At 46.6% G+C, this 20279-nt stretch overlaps 1 protein-coding gene across 1 annotated transcript in view; it reads right to left on the bottom strand.

Annotated features, from left to right (window-relative positions):
* Positions 1–202: 202 nt before the first annotated feature.
* The window catches only part of grm8a (glutamate receptor, metabotropic 8a), a 57248-nt gene continuing 37171 nt past the window's right edge, over positions 203–20279 (bottom strand). The window contains exons 5-12 of the mRNA XM_068754976.1: positions 18983–19183; positions 12564–12703; positions 11208–11354; positions 9587–10008; positions 8454–8820; positions 1230–1370; positions 1032–1137; positions 203–252 (exon numbers count right to left, since the gene is read on the bottom strand). Coding sequence (XP_068611077.1) covers positions 203–252; positions 1032–1137; positions 1230–1370; positions 8454–8820; positions 9587–10008; positions 11208–11354; positions 12564–12703; positions 18983–19183 — 1574 coding nt within the window. The remainder of the gene's footprint in view (positions 253–1031; positions 1138–1229; positions 1371–8453; positions 8821–9586; positions 10009–11207; positions 11355–12563; positions 12704–18982; positions 19184–20279) is intronic.

Below are 20279 nucleotides of genomic sequence, written 5' to 3'. Positions count from 1 at the left end.
AGGCACACTGACTGGTTGTTGGTGTGGTCCCGCCTCTGTGGTTTGATGCAGAACAACACGGAATGTTTCATGCTTTGATTTCATTGGGCGCTTTTGTCTGTCCGCCGACAATTTGACGATGGCTCCTCCTTTCTGTTGGCGCCGCCCCGTCACAAGCTCCACCTCTCCTGTCCTATCATTTCCTCCCTCCTCCGGGGTCCAATCAAATGGCGTGATTGTTGTAGCTGACGTATGTTGTCTTAGTTGACGAAGCTACGTGGATACGGGAAGGGCGAAAGATGGATGAAGGGAAAGGGTAATGAAAAGGGAAACGATGGCGGGGTCGAGGATAAGAAAGAGAAGAACGAAGGTCACCCAAAAGGCATCGCATCCAAGTCACCGGAGATTTTTTGAGCTTTTTTTTCTTCTCGAAATCATTATGCTTGTGTCCCCTGAAGCGTATCATGTTAAATGTCAATGCTTTAAAAGAATCTAAGGTCTCTAACTGGTCCATTGTTATACTCAGAAGTTTCCATGCAATCCATTTCATCTACATACTGCTGACACAGCAGAACCAGATCGTCGGGAAAAAAAAAAGCAGCTTTAAAGTGGATTGCGGCGGCGTTTTCGCTACTGGGGCGTGCAGAAGACGCGCCAAGTCGTGCACAAACACGAGTCGGGCGTGAAATCAGTGGTCAAACTGAAATGAACAATTAAAACAAGAGATGACCCTTCATGCAACCTGTCTAAGTATAAATGTACACAGAAGGAAACAGCATTTGCATTTGCTAGCTTTTCTTGATGTGTATTACTGTTATTGTGCATGTATATTATATGTTATTTATGTACAATAATAAACCATTTCTATATTAAAACTCATATTTTTTGCTGTTTAATGATAAAAAACTCATTAAACCTTGTTTTAGCATCTCTAACTGACCAGCAGCCCGTTAGTTTCCATGCACATGAGCTTCCGTGTCCCCACATGCACTCTGGACAGCATTTAGTTTATTATATGTGTAAATATAAAGGTTTGGTGTCCTCTTACTCACTGTTGGTCTCCATGCTCTCACAGAGTTCCGTCTTCACCTCCCCGTTGGGCCGGTCGCCTCCCTTCTGGGTCAGCTTCCCTGACATGGTCGCCGCGGTCACGATCGCCTGCGCCGGCATGTATTCACATTCAGAAACCCGTTAATTTAAATTGATTGCGTGCAAAGTCACCTCGTCTTTGAGACTAAACTGCACCTCACCTTGAAGCTGCGTTTCCGCTTGGGCACGTTCTGCTCGGGGTGGAAGAGGATGATGTAGACCTTCGGCATGTAAAGCATCCCCAGGGAGACGGAGGCAGACAGGCTGAGGGAGATGGTCAGGGTGGTCGTCTGGATATACATCTAGAAAAGACAGAGAGAGATGCCGACAGGCGGCCATTTATCACATGTCAGGATGCCAGGAGAGCGTCTGGGTAATCGTCCGACTTCGAAAACGCGCCTGACGGAGGACAGATGGGACAAGGGTGGAGACAGGAAGTAAAGGATTGTCTAACAAGGATGAAATTAGCAGAAAATGTGCACACTGACAGCGAGAGCGGCACACAGGCAGGTAGATCAAATGGCATGTGAAATGACGGCGCCAACGACGTTGCCTAATAGGCCGTGCGCTGAAAGGTTTGGCTCCTTGGTGAAAAATGGGCCTCAAATATGCAAATGGAGCCAAGATGATTCTACAGCATGAGTTCAGAGCTTAAACAGGAAAAAGCACAGCAACGGTTTTTTTGAGGGGGGGGGGGGGGGGGTTAGATGTGGAATGTGGGTTCGGCAAGGAAATAATATAGATGATGGATAGAATAACACTCATCCCAAGCACGTATTTAAATCTGTTCTGCACGTCCCACTATCAGAAACGCTGTGATTGCGCCGAGTCAGTGGGAGGACAGTCGTAATGAAAGAAGACACTCCTCCCATCCATGGTCGTTCCAGAGAGCTATTTCGGAGGAGGAATGAACCTCGACGCCGCTGACAAGAACTAAAGACGCGGGAGGGTGGTGGATGGGAATGAATAATAGAATCAGAAAGTAAAAGGAGAGGGGAGGAAGGGCGGAAAGAGGAATTGTTGTTTACGGGAAGGATGCTCGAGAAAAGAGACGCGATTCTGATGATTATTATACAGTATATACCGCACAATAAAATATACAAAGAGGACTTGTGGAGTGGACTAAAGATGGAAATTAGCCATTGGCTATAATCTTACATATTTACGTGTGAAATCAATATGCATTGTCCCTGTTTTAAATAAACTCAAACTCAAACTCAGGATCCTCAGTCTGTAGCGATAGCCAGGAGCTACGCTGGTAGGACTTCCTAAACGGGCTAGAAGAGGTTAATAACTTCCTGTTGTGCAAATGCAGCCTTTAGAATAAGCCTCAGCAACATGAGGAAACTATATTTAGTGAAGAGTTTACACATAACAGTTTTGAAGCCAGTGGACTCGTCCTCTGCTGGCTGAGAGGACGCCCATTTTAAGACACTTTTCCACTGTCTTTACTTTTAAAACTTTGATGCTCCGTCCGTATTTCACACCTTTAATGATCTAAACTGTTGGGACTTGACCTTTTTAAAGCCTCCCAGCCTTTATAAACCTTACATATCCTTCAGCCCCCGTTACCCTTGTCTTTTTAAACTTCATTATGTAAACCCCTTAAATTGCTTCTGTCGAATCAGGCGATATAATTAATGGAACGAGCCAAATACCATCATTCTCAGGGACGCAGGATGAAGAGGAAGGAGGAAGGAGGCGCGCACACACACACACACACACACCTGCCTGGAGGCCTTATAATTGACAACACTGACGGTGGCCGAAGGGAAGTGGGCGTTAACCGCCGATACACTGGAGGTGAATAGACACAAACATGCGAGATAAACACTGTAGCTTGCCTACAGGCTCTGATAGCAGATTCTACTCTGCTCCTATTGGTTGATTTTCACCCATTCTACAAGATCACAAGCTAACAAACATACAAACAATGGAAAGAAAAGCACTGACACAGACTGAAAAGAGCTAAATATATCACAACTAAAGCTAAACTGAATGGATCCAGTCGTATTTTTGGAATGGTGCGTCTCGCTCAGATTCCCTGCCAACACCGGCGCATCATTGAATTATATCGGTGCATGGATCAGCGAGTGGCAGTATCGGAGAGAGGGGCAGATGGAGCGCAGTCATTACGGAGGGCAATGGAAGGAAACATTTAAAACATGGAGGAACTTGCAGGAAAGAAAGGTGAATGAGGAACTTTCTCTTATCAAAGCAGCAGCAGATATTGTGATAGCCGCTTCCGTGACATCCTGCCTTTAGTCAAAAGCTGAAATTTAAACAAAGACACACACACAGAAAAGTGAAATTGCTGTCGGCAGCTGATAATGGCTGAAAGCGTCTGCATCAGGAAGAACGCGCTATTATCACAAAAGTCAGACTGGGAAAGCCGCAGATTGGCGCCGGACCGCGGGATGCAACATGCCCCCCTTAAGGGTTGGAACAGTTATAGGTGGAGACTGTTAGTACCGCCATTGGGAAGAGCTTTGGAAAGATGGGGGGAGCGTGAGGTTGCTTTAAAGACAGCCGGGGAAAGGAAAGGGATGAAACGAAGAGCAGAAAAAAATGAGTGCTGGTCGGTGTCTACAGGGAATATTTTCCAAACCATGACTCCTCTTCTTCCCCTGCTCTGCTCATTTAACTTCCTACCTTCTGCAGACTCTTAATGAGTTTCGGAGTCCTTTATTGGCTCTTGCCTTACCGGAACAATGACAAGAGGGAGGTGACTTTTAAAGATTGCCCGAGGGTGCGAAACTAACTTCACGCCGTTTCTCAAAACCTTTTGCATGTGTGTGTGTGTGTGTGTGTGAGACGCACCTTCTGTTTTGTGCAGTCTCACCGCAAGACCAATCATGGTTTCAATCGCTTGAACCACGGGAGGGTGAGGCGACATATTTCTATTTCATTATCGGAGCATTGCCAAAATGGTTCTGGCCACAGTAAGAAGGATGATAGCCCCCCCTACCCCCCTAGGATTGCCTCAAGCAAGGAGTCTGACAAAAGCTGCAGGAGGCCCAAACCAGCTAAATCAATTTCTGATGCGTTTCGTTCCACCTGCCATTAAATGTCACGGTTTATAAATGCAGCATAATTTGCTTGATATATTGTGCGACTGCGTTGCATGCAATGCACGATTAAAGACCCGCATGCTCTGAAAGGTGAATGCATCTCTCCCCACCGCCTGCTACAGATGGAATAGAGAACTGACAGCTATGGGGGAGGCGTGTTTGTTATTGCAGTGTCATAACAGAGATGCAAGGATGATGGAGACGATTGTTGCATCAGTCACTGAAAGGGAATCGTGTGATGAAGCTTGGATTCATGCCGCTCTTCGCCTGAGTCTATTGCTCCTTTGAGAAGAGGTTGTGTGTGTGTGTGTGTGTGTGCGCGCGTGAGTGTACTTTAATGCGTGTGTTTGCGACCGTAGACTTAGAATACAGAAACTGAAACTCCGTGTTTTGCCTCCCTCAGTTTTCAGCCGAATGTCCCTCCAACCCCTCCAGACGCCCACGCAGGCATGGTGAAGAAGAACCATGGCGGTCCAGGAAGGACAACGGCACGGAATACCCTCCATCGAGGTCGGATTCATCCGGAATATTTAATGGGTAAAGAATGGAATAAATGCACCAGCGACATTTCCGGTTTGTCCCACCAGGAGGGCTGGAATGCCGCGCGATCTGCATTCCAGAACCGGCCCTCTCGATGGGCGCGGAGCTCTTCACCAGTTCCATCTGGTGTTTTATTATGCATCTCGTGGGGTCAGCACGGTTCGCTTGATGAAAGAAACGACTCACATCCTCCCCAGGCGGGATCCATCTTTCACATCCCATAAATAAGCAATGCTTTTATTGGGGCCGTTGCTTTAGAGGCCGTTAAATGCGAGAGTGAAGCTGGAACACGAATGCAACGGAATACCGGCTTCTTTTTCTCCACAAGCTTGCTTGTAACATTGCTGATTAAGAATTGTATTCACTGGATCTTTTTTTTTTCTCATGTGTATGTGGCCGCATTGCTGTGAGCAGAAATATAGATTGTATGTGCTCTTTATATACTCCCGAGGTCCAAACCCAATCGCAGGAAGAGTTTAAAAAAATGAAGAAAGTTACTCAGTTACTAAGGATCGATCCTGTTCCGAACGCGTCGTCCTGTCCTAACGTCAAGATCCTGGAGAATTGAGGCCATCTGGGCTGAGCTATAGTTTCATTCTCTACCTGCTAATGCAGCCCAAAGTGTTCCTGTCCCAGTCAGGGACAGACAAATGATTTACGACGAAAACCTTGATCGGGAGAATTAAGGATTTTGGGGCAAGAACTTCTTCTGCTGGTCTTGTTGGGTCTGCAGCAGATAGTCTAAGGAAGACACGCCGGTCCTGTCAGCATCCGGCGGAGGCGGTGGGATTCTTCAATGGAAAAATGGGAGCGCTAAAGTTTAAGCGTAACTTATGAACACACACACACACACACGGTAAGTGGACCGCGGGGTCACAGCGGGGCGTTTGGTTCCCTCTGTCGGAAGCTGGAGTTAACGAGGCAGCGATTTTGTTTTCTTTTAAAGACATCTGGCTCACGGGAAGAAAGAGACACACCTGTTTGGCGTCCAGCGCGGCGGCGCCGCGGTTCACACACAGTGACGCGGTTGTAGCATCTGGTTGGGGCTTTGCAACAAGCAGAAGAAAGAACACATCCGCCTGCACACACAGCCTTTTCCGTTTCTGCAGGGTGCTGTTTGGAGGCCCCCCCCCCCCGCTGCACGGGAGCTCAAGCTATTTCAACACAATGCTTTCCTCACCGGTGATGCTTCAGATCTTTCCTCTTCCACCCCCCCCCCCCCCCCCCCCCCGTCCAGATATATCTCACACATTCCTCGCAGACTTCCTGGGTGTCTCCGCTTCTTGCTGCAACTTTCCCTTTCAATCTTCAGCTTTTTATCTGGTTTTCCAACTCCGGCTTTTCTTTTCCCCACCAGCCACAGCTTGGAACTCTGTAGAGAATTCAGGCAGTACGGAGCACCAGGCACAGCGATGGAAGGTGGGAAGGTAAAACCAGCTTGTTATACAAGTACAGAACATTCCCGCCGACTGGCCTGATGTACCGTACAGAACCATCCAGCTCCTTTAACCAGGTCGGGCCAGGTCCAAAATGTCAGAAAGAATTATCGTGGGCAGAATTATCCTGTAACGGGACCCCAGATTTAAGTTAACCATGACGTGTGTGATGTTCTCATCGGACCGCCACCTAACTCCACTATAGGCCCCGCCCCCTCCCCCCTGTTGGACACCGAACCCATGCCCTTGGCAATGGTCTCCTCAATAAAGCCTCATCATTACCTTTTTATTCCTTTCCCTCTTCTCCCCCGTCTCCCGTTTCCCGCTCTCACCGTTAGCCAGCCAGCTGCCACACACTCCAGAGTATATTCCAATTAGGAGCAACACACTCCGACACAGGAATGTGGACTGGTGGACATGCCAATTAAGTCCAACACACCAGCACAAACACGCAGGAAAACGGATGCTGGTGGACAAGCAATTAGCCAAACAAACACGCCGTGGATGCTGCTCGGCCTGAAAGGTGAGACAGCATAGCATGGAAGGTAACACATTTATGCACACACACACACACACACACCTGCAGAAACACACGCTTAAAGGTGCGATGGCAGCTGGAGTGGAACCTCCATCTGAGGAAAACGAATTAGGTTGTAAATGTGAAATAAAAAAGGTAATTTCTTCACAGAAAAGACCGGAAAAAAACAAAAACCTCCTCCTCACTTGAAGGAAAGTTCTGCATCGGTAATTATTCCAGCTCTCTGGCTTTGTGAGGTTGAATAGGGGGGGAATGATATTACAAAGCATCCTTGTAAGAGTGTCTGAAGAGATGGGATGGGAGGAAAACGGGCTGAGAGAACAGGGAGAAACGACAAGCGTCTGACGGAGGATGAGGAAGACACGGATGTCAGGAATATTGATATCTGACAAATCGGACATGCGCTCTCAAGGACGCATTTCTCCGAAGTCAACCAGCTGGATGACTTTCTTTCCTCCAGAGCTTCAGAGAAGTTATTTATGGCACATTACGTTGCAGCTGACAGCTGTAAGCGATGGATGCTTATCTTTCCACCGGTGGTGATGTACAACCTGTGACACCTGCGATCACCGACACACCGCGGGTATCCATGAGTGTGTGTGTGTGTGTGTGTTTTATTGTTATAGCCAGAATACGCACATTATCCAGAAATTGAATCCATAAATCAGCGGCGCCTCGGCTCAAGTAAACACAAAGTGCGTATGTTTACCTGAATCTGCGCTCGGAACCTCAGAAAGGTTCCCGCACGATGAGCCCGTTCCCCGAATTTGTGAAATCTCAGATTACTACTACTACAGGGTCGGGGTCGCCACAGCAGCCCAACCTTCTCCACTTCGCCCTGTCCTTCTACCGATATAGTCCCCGTCTCTCCTTTGGACATGTCCAACCATCAAAGTCTGGCCTCTCTGACCATGTCTTCGAAGAGTCTAACCTTCACTGTCCCTCTTACTGTCTCATTTCTAATCCTATCCAACCTGGTCACTCCCAAGGAGAACCTCAGCATCTTCATCTCCGCCCACTTCTAGCTCCGCCTCCTGTCTTTTCCTCTGAGCCACTGTCTCTAAGCTGTCCATCATGGCTGGCCTCACCACCATCATGTAAACCATTCCCTTCATCCTCGCTGACTCTATCACATAGCATCGTCTGTTGTCCTTCATCAGCTGAGGCCTGAATCTTAGAAAGAAGGCACGTCTCACACATCTCGCCAAAGTGACATATGGACTCACACAGACATCAGTAAAACGCTGGCGCAAGAAGGGATTAGCTCTCCAGTAGGACTCTCGAAAAGCCCGGACCAAGGATTCAGTCAGTCAGACAGAAAATCCTCCCGCACGCACGGGGAATTGTCAGGAGATTATTCCAACTTCAACTGAAACACAGATCTACCTCTCGCTGCCAAGAGAGGCAGTTTTTGATCTGAAGCAGACTTTATGCCAAAACAACACATGCAAATTTATGAGTCAAAAAAGCAACTTCAAACAGAACAATGCTGCAAAAATGGTCTCAGGAGAGCTTAGTCATGCTCACAGAAAGCCCGTAGAACCATCGCCGCCTACTTGTCGCTGAAAGCGTATGAAATATATTTACCACAGATATGCATTAGTACAAGAGTTAAAAAAATAATAAAAGCACAAAAAACACAGACCTGGGAGACGAGCTCAAAAGTTTCCTGTTGACAATGACCTCCAAAAAAGCAGCCCAAACGAATAATCCAACTGCTGGAGGCGCTGACGCCCGCGATGGTCTCGTCCGTGGGGATGATTAGGATGCAAACGGAACGACGGAGGACAAAGTACTCACCCTCTCTGCAGACTGCGATGTGCCGAAGAAGATGGGTATGAACGCCAGCCAGATGATGCAGGTGGTGTACATCGTAAACCCGATGGGCTTGGCCTCGTTGAAGGTTTCGGGCACGCCTCGTGTCTTGATGGCGTAAACTGTGCACGTCACCATCAGCAGGATGGAGTACCCCAGGGAGCAGATCAGGGACAGGTCCGAGATGTCGCACTTGAGGACGCCGCGGGCCGCCGTGGGATCTTGGGTCCGCTGCTCCCCGTAATCCACGACCGTGTGGGGAGGGTCCACGGCGAACCAGACGAAGACCCCGAGCAGCTGAACAGAGATCAGCGAGAAGGTGATGACGAGCTGGGAGGCCGGAGAGATGAACCTGGGAGAGAGGAGCCGATGCAGCCAGGGAGTCAGGGGGAGTTTCTTTTTATAGAGCTGGCCCACAGTTTGGCCGTTTGTGTGAATATTTCAAAAGGATTACAAGTTTCCTAAAGTCTTTCACAAACACACTTTGAAGAATAATTCATCCTTGGCCGGGAATCTAATAAGTGGATTTTACACATATTACAAAGCAACTAAAGTCCTCCTTGACAGCAGCGGTGTATTAAATGTCTTTAAATAGTGCTGTGTGCTCGCCCACGCCCATAAAGTGTTGGCGAGAGGTCAAGAGAAAGTTGATGGGATTTTGAGGAAAAAGATAAAGTGCTGCTGAGGAGACGTTTCAGTCGCCCATAGCACAGGAGGGGGGGGGATTGTCCGGGATGCCAGCGAGACGGAAAAGAGGAACAAAGAACCGGCTACCTGAAGCTCTCCGGGCTCAAAGCGGCGTTCGTGCATGACAAGTGAAAGAAATACAGCACAAAATTGATCGCCACCTGGGTTGCAGCGACACAAACCCGAGTTCTATTAAAGCTGCATTAACTTTTTAGCCACTTTGTTCATGCTCTCTCTCCCCCCCCCTCCGAGACTCGCCGAGTGCAAACAGTGCAGCAGGTGAGTGCGATCATGTCTCATAAATAATGGATGAAATCTAAATGCAGAATAATGATTGGAAGTAGCTTAGAAAGGAAGGACCTTCGGTGCCGCTACAGTCGCAACCTGTGGAAACAGAGGCACAAATGGCACGCGACCGGTGTAGCCTTTACCTGGGCGCCGTGACGGACTTCTTCCCTTGTTCAAAGATGCGGTGTATCCTGTTGGTTTTGGTGAGCAAAGCAGCGTAGCTGAAGCACATCCCCAAGCCCAAGAAAATCCTCCTGAACGAGCAAACTCCGACATCCGGCGAGGCGATCATCAGGAACGTGATGGCGTAGCACAGGAAGATCCCCGTGAGCAACACGAAGCTCATCTCCCGCCCGGACGCTCGCACAATGGGCGTGTCGTTGTAGCGGACGAAGGTGACGATGACGCAGGAGGTCGCGATGATCCCGAGCATGGAGATGAAAACGGGTACGACGGCCCAGGGAGAGTGCCACTCCAGCTTGATGATTGGAATGGGAACGCAGCCGGTGCGGTTGGCGTCGGGCCGCATTTCGTACGGACAGAGCTCGCAGGTGAACTCGGATGCCTGCAGAGAGGGAGAGAGAGAGAGTTAGATTAATGTACAGTTTTAATTTTAGATTTATACAAAAAACAACACCGAGTGCTCCAAATGTGTCTCCTTTTGAACAACGATGAGTTTTTTGCTTTGCTTGAATTAAATCGCCGACGGATCCGTTAGCTCCGAATGAACCGAGGTAATTCCTCTTCTTTCATATGTTGGAAATACTTTTTTTTTTTTTTTTAGCAAAGATGCCTTCGACTCTTTCCTTGATCGGTATGCAGGGATAAAAGTGTCTATTCGTGGATTTGGTAGCGCAGCATCTCATTAGCATGCAGCATCTCAGCATCTTCAAGACAAATGGAGTCAACAGAAAGAGAGCCAGATATTGAACCAGCATCGAGCGTACGGCAACTCCGGGAGGACCGAGTATAACGATGTCAAAGCTCTAAAGAGACGATTTGTGTCCAGTACACTATAAATACGCAATTCTTCCAGTCAAAGTTGGTTTGAAGCTCGTTCCTTCTATGTAGACTGAATCCACATTCTCTTGCACGCTTAGTTTATTTACCTGTCTTTGCCCCGTTGCTGTTCTATGCTCCGACCAGCTGAGATTCCCAAATCTATAATAAATGTGTCAACAAGATTATGGATTTTTCCAAGCAAATGCCTGTATTTGCAACATGAGTATCGACTGCTGGCTCTGACAAGCACCGCCTGCTGCTGGCATGGCAGATACTTTTCTTTATTCCTTTATTGCATCCCCAGTGAGGAAACTCTTTGCTCGTGCACTCGCTCGCTTGTGGATTTTTCAGACTAATAATAAGGACATCAGGCCGTCAAATTATCCCCTACCGTGATATAATTAAGGTAGGGAATGTTTCTGTCTAATGTGTGCTCAGATTCTTTTCCCTCACCTCAAATTATGCACTCCATTTGCATTAAGAGCATCTGTGGGGGTTCCTTCTCGCACGCATTCATCTGATATGTGTGGTTCACTTTTTTTTGATTGCCTAAAATTAGCTGAACTAAAGAAAGGTTCAGAGTGGAGTGAACGCAATCAGGAAATGGCTGTCAGAAAACACACGCATGAAGATGTCAGTGTCGGAAAAGCAGTTATTGCAAATAAATCTAGTTGCTGATTGGCTGCCTAGAGACGACCATGACCAGGGGCCAACATATCGAGGGTGAGTGATGGAGGACCCGACGGTTAAATGATGCACTACCTGATAGTGGTATCCCTCACAGCGTTCACAGTGCCAGCAACACGGGACGCCTTTGACCACCTTCTTCCTCTCGCCGGCTCGGCATGGGATGCTGCACACGGAGGGCGGGAGAGACGGGTCGCTTGATTTCCAGCGCATGCCCTCAACCTATGAGAGGCAAAGAGGTGTTTGTCTTTGTCCCAAAAGCAGCCATATGACAATTAAAGGATTTATTTTCAGGGTGGGGGGGCAAAACAAAAGACTCTGCCTCTGGAATATTCGCCGGCATTAAGCGTGGTAGCCATATGTTGGCTGCGTTAACGGTCCTTTAACACTCTCTACCTGCGGAAGGTTTGACTTCTGATGGCTTTCCTGAGTGCTGCCGGGTGCAAAAATCACACCAGCGAACCCGGAAGCCAGCAGACAGACCATAATCAGATCAGTGTGTGTATGTGTGCGTGCATCCCTGAGTTTCACGGTTTTAAACAGGTGCACAATGTTCAGGAAGAAAAACCCATCAACGAACCTGATTTGATCATCGACACACACAGAACCTAAATTAGATCTACGAGTACACCTGTCAGAAGAAATTGTGTAATGATTACGCTGATGACATTCAACTATTTTGCCGAGCATGACAACTTTCCGCTGCATCTACTCCTGAGCCGTCTGACGCAACTTGGATTTATAACCAAATCAAAGTTATCTGTTAATCTGTCAGCTGTCAAAGCGCCCGGCGGCGTGTGCCTTAACTGTGCGTGCTGTTGTTGAAGTCTCTCTCTGTCGGCAGAAAGCCGTTAGTGTCCATTAGCTTGCTCATCTGTCATCCGGCCTTTCTAATGAAGTCCTGTGTGGGTTTATAACAAAACGCTCCAGAATGCTGAATGGATTTGTGTGTATTTGTACGTCTGTGTGTGTCTAAATCAGTTAGAGAGAAACCCAGACTCCCTTTTGGAAGCCAGTGTTTGCAGGTTCCTTCTATAATGAATGACTGAACTTCTGGAGGCACGTGCCAAAAAAAAAAAGAAGAGTATAAAAGAGTCACAATTCTCACAACCTTCAAAGTAACTTTTGGGTCCAAACCAAAAGGAGTAACAAAACTAAATCCAAGCCAAGTAGGGGATTATGAAGTCACGGCAAGCTGCTCGCAGTCATTTTAAACTGCATTTCTGCCAAGGTCCGGCATGAAAGCTGAAAGAAACCAGTCATTCAAAAAGGAATTTTGGATTATTGTTCATGCGTTTTTCTTCCTTGATGCGTCGGAAGACATCGACGAGAACAAGCAGAGAAAACACAGGGATGGGTTTCACTCCTGGAGTGAAACGTTTTTCATTTTCAAGAGAATGAAAGAAAGAACTTAATGAAATGAAATCTCACTTTGAGGTGTAGCTTATTGGTCCAGGAGCCGATGACTCGGTACTCTGCCGTCGACCGGTTGGTGATCTGGTACTGGAAGATATCGTACCGACCCGGGGCGTCTCCGTTTTCGTTGAAGACCACTGGAGTATTAGCGCTTCCTGTTGGAGAGAGGGTCAGCTCGAGTCCCGTTAAAGAGTCGTAGTCTCAACGGCGCCGTAACCTTTAAGGGTTGAATACGCACACGTCTGGATACGTTTGTGTGTTCTTTAGCTTTCTCGCATCCAATAAGGTTGAACACACACCTGCTACAGATCTCGCTCTCTGTCTTACACGCCTTCTGTCTTTTATGGAAATACAGTCAAATCAAATTGCTGAATCTGGCATAGCGAGAAGAAAAATAAAAGGGGGGGGGGGGGATTACAGTGTGCATGTGGAGAAAGCAAAGCATTATGGAAATTCCGCCTACACGTTATAAGTCACTGGTACGGTGAGAAGATCCCGAGGAGCTCTAAACACCGCCAGCTGCGTGAGGAGGGCAGCGGGAGAGGCCGCGCTAGGATAGAAAATTAACTGATAGAATATACAAAAATAAAAGGAAGAGAGAGAGAGAGAGAGAGAGAGGGAAGAAAGAACAGTAACAAAAAAAAGACACAACAGAAAATAGACAAGAGACAAAAACCAGATAATGAACTGAGAGACAGAAAGAAGAGGCGGGGAGGAGAGATTGCATAAGAGGACAGAATGAGAGCTAATCGCACTGACGGAGGGGAGAAAAGAAAGACAGATGAAAAAGAGATGAGAGAAATGCAAAAGAGCGAGTGAGAGAGAGAGAAAGAGGAGTATGGAGCAGCACGAGGTCCTCATGTCTCCCTCTTTTCTTCCTGTCTTCCAGATTCACAGGTTGTGTTTACCTGTGTCTGTTTGTTTGTGTTTATCTTATCTGTGTCTGTTTACCCATCTGTTGGGTCATAAATAATGAAATTATTTCCAGAGAGTAAATAGAGACATTTATCCGACATGCATTTCTCAACATTTTCCTCAATAGAATAAATAATGATATATTTACATGAATAAGTTTCATGTCACATATTTATGTTCTTTTAATGTTATCTCGGTGCATACATTGTGCACAATTATGATATGTATGTAGCCAAGCTTAATTTTTTAAAATCTTAAATCTAAATGACGATTTTAAGGACAAATATTTAGTATCAGCCCACTTCTGTTTTTCCTAGCTTGTTGTTGGGAGAGCTGCCGGTGATCATTTGAGTTCTCTAATTTTGTGAACTGAGTTGCCATGAAATGCAAATGTTTTTTTCCCCTGTTATCTCAAGAAAAAAAAACAGAAGCAGATGAAATATTCATGTTACTTTTTTCTGCCATCATTTTTCTTTTTGGCCTTTCGGTCTTGCTAATTCATCAGCATCTCTTTCTGCAGCTCATCTCGTTGCTCTCTTTTCTCTCGCCAACTCGCTTTTTATTTTTTGCTCTTACCCACCTTCCTACAACATTTCTTGAGTTTATTTAATTCCTTGACCCCCGTCCTCTGTTTTATCACTCAGTCATTTCTTGATCTTCATCTTCCTGCTCTTCCCTCCTACTTTCACCAACAGGAGTGCATTACAACAAAAAGAAAAAATGGAAGCAACAGCACCATAATCTGGGGAAAGCTAAAAAGCAAATCTCCAAATTGATCAAAAATACCATAATCTGCAGAAGCGATGCACTTGATTGCCCAGTAAATGTTCATGAAGGCGTCACCTATTCCTTAGCACTCTTCTTATTCCTGGTCTTTTACCACTCTGGTCTTTTTTAGGAGGCAGTTAGCTCGACTGTGATGCTGGTCATTCAGAGTAACGGCGCCCCGTTTGCTCTGAAAACCGTGGTTGCCTCGAGTGAACGGTTGTTACTCATCGGAGTTTGTCGTGCAATTTCTGAGAAAGAAGGATAAAGACGGCGCATTTTCAGAAGCGCCGGTAATTACTGGGAGATCACACGTATGAAAGAAGAGTTGGCAGTGCCTGCTAACTATGTGGGGGGGGGGGGGGGGGTGGAGCTGGAACAACTCATCGCTTTTGATTAACGTTTCGGTTGAAGGGATGCATAGAAAGGCTTACCGGCCTAATTAATTTAGGTTTGGTTTAATTTAGATTTTGTGTATTTAAAGCAGCAATTATAGAACATTGCCCATTTTGTTTATTCCTTTACTTTGGGAACATTTTGTCACGGCTAAATTATCCACTGGACAAGCAAAAAAAAGAAATGGTTGTGGGAGTGGTGACACATTTCACTCTCCTGTTGGCATGATCTCAAATCATGCTTGGCCTTTAGTCTGAATTCAGTCTTGAAACACGCCTACTTTTACAGATTACAGTCATTGAGAATTGATTTTTTCTCCTGGTACACAATGTAAAATAAGTGTTACCCTTGAAAATTCATCGTTAGCCGTCGTTCCTGCAGGATTCTATTTTGAAGAAAAACCTCGTCTGGCTTTTTACACAGCAGAAGTGCCTCAATTGTTTGCTTAATGGCCACAGCGAGGCAAAAGAAAGAAAGTATGGAGGGAAATGAGTGAGAGAGGAAGACTGCGCCTAGAAAGGAGAGAGAGAGTAAGCCTATTCAAAAGAGACGGAGATGCATGTCGACATAAAAGAGAAAATGAAGGAGGATGTGGCAGAATATCACACAGCAAGGAGCTTGAATAGACTCAACTTTTTTCTGTTTGACAGGGAAGAAAGAGGGGAGATCAATAAAAGAAGACGCGTGAGAACATCAGTTAGCAGAGGCCTTAAAGCCTAAAAGCTGAGCCAGATGGAAGGAAACGGGCAGACGAAGAAAGAGCGAGGCTATGAATAACCACAGGGTTCCCCCCGAGATGGTTCGAGGAGCTGCAGAGACAGCGGGACAAAGAAAAGGAAGAGGAATGGTCGGAGAGGAAGAAGCATCGGGGATGCCAAGCTCAGAGAGCAAATCGGAGACTGATCCGAGTCTGAGAAACGACACTGCAGCACGCATTGATAAATCATGTCTGTGCTCTGCATGCATGCATGACACAAAAAGAAGAAAAAAAAAATATGTAAGAAAATTAAAACAGCACCTTGAAATCAGGCCACAAAAATATTGCAAGTCACTGAAACTGAAGCAGAGCTGCTGGCTAATTAAAGTCCTGATTCCTTATTTCTGGACTCCTCCTTCTTCCTCCTCCTCCTCAGAGGAGGAAACTTTTTTCTGCAGCAAGCCACTTTTCACTGCTCGCTGTAAAGCCATCCTCCCGGCCAACCCCTCTCTCCTTCCACAGCAGCTGTTCCTCCTTCCTCTCCTCATCGCTCCCTCTTACCTCCCGGGCCTCCCTGTATCACATTGTTCCCCGTCTCCATAAAACTGCCCATTTTCTCCTTCCTCTCCACCAAAGTGGCCCCACATTTCCATCCTCCCCTTCAACACCTCCTCTTCCTCTTCTAAATTCATCCCTTCTTTGAGCCTTGAAACAGGCCTTCAGCATGTTATAGCAAGGATTTCATCGAAGATGCAGAGAAATGCATATTTCAGATGCTAAAAAATGTGCAATTTGATGCAATTTTGAATACCGGTAATAATTTTGTTGCATTTTAAACCGGTTTCATTTCCGAAAATGTAAACGATTCCTTCAAATCTGCGTCGTCTTGTTTAGTCAAGACTGCATTTCAATTACGTGATACACATTTCTCAGTCTGCAGCTGAAACCTTGAGCTAATTACCAGCTCAGTCATCCATTGTGTGCCCCCTCCCTCCCCCCCCCCCCCCCCCGGAATATGATTGCTCCCCTTGCATTTCAATAGAGGCCGTCGTTCCATACAAGTGCCGCCACTCCAGATCTGCCATCGGCCCAACAATGGCAGCAAAATGATTTAATAGCAAGTTGCTCAATGCTACATGCTAACCAAAAATACAAATTATTACTGAGCAGTTGTTGAGACCTATGATCAAACACCTATTACACACACACACACACACACACACACACCACTTACGCTGGTGTGGTTGGCTCTATTCAACAGAACGGAAGGAATTCTGACATCGCCGTGTTGAAAGTGGCGAAAAGTGAAAAGATATTATTAAAGTTTGATGTTTATTACAATAATTGAATCAATTCTAAAGAGATAATCGCATCCCAAGTACACACGGAAGCCTGCATTTAATAATATTTTGCACTTAGGCTGTCAAAAACCACCGTTATAATCAAACCGGGACAGTCACGGTCTTCTTGGCCCGACCCACGGAGAGTCTGAGTTCCTACGATTTCACCCTTTATTTCTTTATTTACCCGTCTCGTCCATCTTTCTCCCAAGATGGATATATCGGTTACGAGACTTTGTCTCACCCACATCTTTCTTTCGGAGGTCACTCGTTGTTTTTCTTCACCTCCAGTTCATCACGCCCCTGGACATCCTCTATCTCCAATCGTCTTGTATTGCTCGTATTGCTTGATCAGATCAAGCATTCCCTTTTCAATCAAGTAACTCCTCTTCTCATTACGAGAAAGCACGCTTCATTCCCCGGTTGGTTCGTCCTCCCAACTCGTCATCCTCCCAATCCCTCCCTTCCTTCTCTCCGTCCTAAAGTTGCACAACAAGAGTTCATTATCTCAAAGTCAAACCGCGCTAATTACTGCAAGTCGTTTCCCCATCTTGTCTCCCAGCAGGAGATAAATAACTTGGCTGAAATATGATGAGTTTTCTCACATAACACACACAGACACACACACACACGCACACAGGCTGCCGTGCATAAAGCATACACCATCAGGCCTGGCCGATCGAGGACGGGCTCCACTAGACTAATAATCTCTATCCGCGATTCAACAATCGATTGGTCTGAGCCACTTAGGAAGCGACTTTGGATTATTCTACCCAGATTTGGCATGATAAAGAACCAGATTGTCTGACGACATTCCTTAATCATTCTTATTTCAGCCGGCTTTATCTGCCTTTTTTTTTTTTTAAAGATCTGCCAGCGACACACATTTATTTCTCCTGCTCATATATTCTTCAGTTATTCTCAGAAAATACTAGAGGCGAGTCGTGTGTGGGAGCGTTTGAATATTTATTCATACCTTAGTTATTTTAAGACTTTCGAGCCTTTGATCAGTAAGTTATACATCTCTACTGGGATGCAGACAGACGCCAAAAAGGCTAGATAAATAAATAAATGTATGACAAAATAAAACCCCATCTTTACCGAGGGTGATGCTTTTATCTAGAACCTTCTGAAGGAGTCTGGGCGTGCGGAATATCTGGGATGACAGGTGCCTGTTGGAAGATTTAAAGCTCATTATCCACAATCTACCTCCGCCAAGGAGGTTGTTTTTCTGCTGGCCTTCACCGAGACACTGGAATCAGCAGTGGGAAAATGGATTTCTTCAAAAGCTGTGGATCGATAAATCCAGAAGAAACCGCCAGCACTGAAAGTGTGCTTTTAGTGAATAACTTTGCGAATCAAATTGTTAAAGGTTTGTTTTCATGGGTAAAGAATCTGAAAATATAGATGTAGGACAGTAATATTTGGTGTAAATCACAATATAGGGAGGCTGAGGTGCTTTTCTAGTTGTAATATGATCTCAAGTTTCCTTTGGGGAGATTGGAGATGTGTTTGTAGCAGCTGAGGAACATTTGTTGATTCATCGGGGTGTAAAGTTTGTGACCTTGTGGTTACGGGACGACTCATCAGAGCGGCAGGCTGGTAATCACAGTGAAACACATCCAAGAAAAAAAAAAGCTGCAGCGTCGGTACAAAAGAACAATCAGCGGCGGCCTGAAAATGGGTTTCTGACACTTACGGAGGTGGCAGGCAGAGGCGGCGCGTCTTCTGCACACATTCTTGCACATTAACGCAATTTTAATATTTCCTCTGAAACTAAAATCAGACAAGCGTCGCTGAAATCCTCCCAAAACGTCCTTCGCGAGTCTCTCGTCCATATATATCTCACACGATGTGTGACGGAAGAACACAGGAAATGAAAACACAGACCAAAAAAAAAGCAGATACAGACCGACAGTCAGGCCGGGGAGCGGCGGGGCAGGAGGGGGCGGTAGGGATTTTCAAATATGAGAACATGCAAATGAGGCGTCTGATATTATTTAGGAGGAAATGAATGAATGTTTTTCATCCACTTAAATTTGACAGCAGTGAAAGGGCTCGTGCGGAGACAGGAAATGAATGATTACGCACATAAAACTGGGAAAAAACAGAAATTCAAGCGGAGAAGAGCAGCTTCGAAGTTTCTCATGAGAGGTGAAACACAACGCGGCACATTTGGACTTGAAAGGAGCTCGGCGCCATTAGCGTGCGGGCTGAGTTAGCTCAACACAGCGGGATGACGGCGCCGTGGAAGCAAGTGAAGGCCCCAAGTCGTCCCCTTTCACAGTGCTGCTGCGGCTTCCATTCGTGTGGAGACTCACCGTTGAAGCCAACGGCGCGGATGTGGCTGAGCAGCTCTTTGCCGTCGATGCTGGCCATGCGGGGGCAGAGGCCCGGGTATCCGTAGCAGAGCTCCCGGTGCATGCGGTGCAACGCGTGGGCCATGGCGTACACGGCGTCCATCACAAACTGAACCTTCCCTTCTTGTTCGTAGCTGGAGTCGCGTCCAACCTTTTCCAAACCTGACAGAGGAAGAGGAGAATCTAGTTAGAGGGGTGGGGGGGGATACACCACGTGAAATTTTTAGTTGGAGTAATTGTAGTTTGGGACGGTAAACACTGATTCCAAACTAAAGCGGACCAGCAATAACAGGTCAAGACCTAAAGTGCAAAAACAGAGCGCTTGGATGATGGAGAGGCGGAATTAAATGAAATGAAAGGAGGCCAAGAGGCAAGAAAATAAAAATCCAGGTGAAGCTGAAAGTTTCGGTGAGCTAAAACTCGGGTGAAAACGAGAGCGAGAGGAAAAGGTGGACTATCAGAGCGCTCGGCTTGACAATGACAAAGAACTGCTCCCAGCCCGTTCTCGCCTCGCTGCTGAGGCTACAGCAGAAAGCGTGCTCCTCCTTTACATGCACTAAATCACTGATAACGGCAGAATCCGGCGTTGCCTTTTGAACAGAGCCGGTCGACCAAAGCACAACATGTGCGTTGATGGGTTCTAGTCCCATTAATGATGCAGCTTTCCAGTGAAAGACCACCGATTTTTGCCCTTATTTTAACATGAAATCGGTGGAAGGCGACCTGAAGTTTCTTGGTCTTCCTCTCTTCCTCCTTCCCGACACGCTGCTGAGCTGCGGCTACGATTCTGCCTCATATCCGCCTCCTCCTCCATCACCGTTCCCATCTCCTCCTCCTCTGTCACTCATATCCCCCCTTTCCATCAATCTCTCCGTCCCATTGTTCCCTCCCCGCAGCCTGGTCCCACGGCTTTCGTTTGCTCCTCCTCTTACGAGTCACCTTCGGAAAGCGAATCAAAGCATTCTCCGGAACAAAGTGGAACAAACCCAAAGGCACGCCGAATCAATATGAGAATCTATCAGGAAACTCACTCCACGGTTATAACAGGCAGCTGCTGGCGTGTGTGTGTGCGGGGTCAGCGTTGCACCCGCGCTTCAATCACGCTGATAATCACTATGGAGGACCAATAATGGACCTCATTACGTCTCAGTGTCTGGACAACATAGCCTTACAGCGACAATAACGGTGGACGAGTTGAGGCTCAGTCGCTGCCTTTTCTTCTGGGGTTTAATTAGAAGCCGCCTTCATCCAGAGACGG

The sequence above is a fragment of the Brachionichthys hirsutus genome, chromosome 22, assembly GCF_040956055.1.
Source record: "Brachionichthys hirsutus isolate HB-005 chromosome 22, CSIRO-AGI_Bhir_v1, whole genome shotgun sequence".
Taxonomy (NCBI): domain Eukaryota; kingdom Metazoa; phylum Chordata; class Actinopteri; order Lophiiformes; family Brachionichthyidae; genus Brachionichthys; species Brachionichthys hirsutus.
The sequence above is the reverse complement of the archived record's forward strand: the minus strand, read 5'-3'. Positions and strand labels throughout refer to the sequence as shown.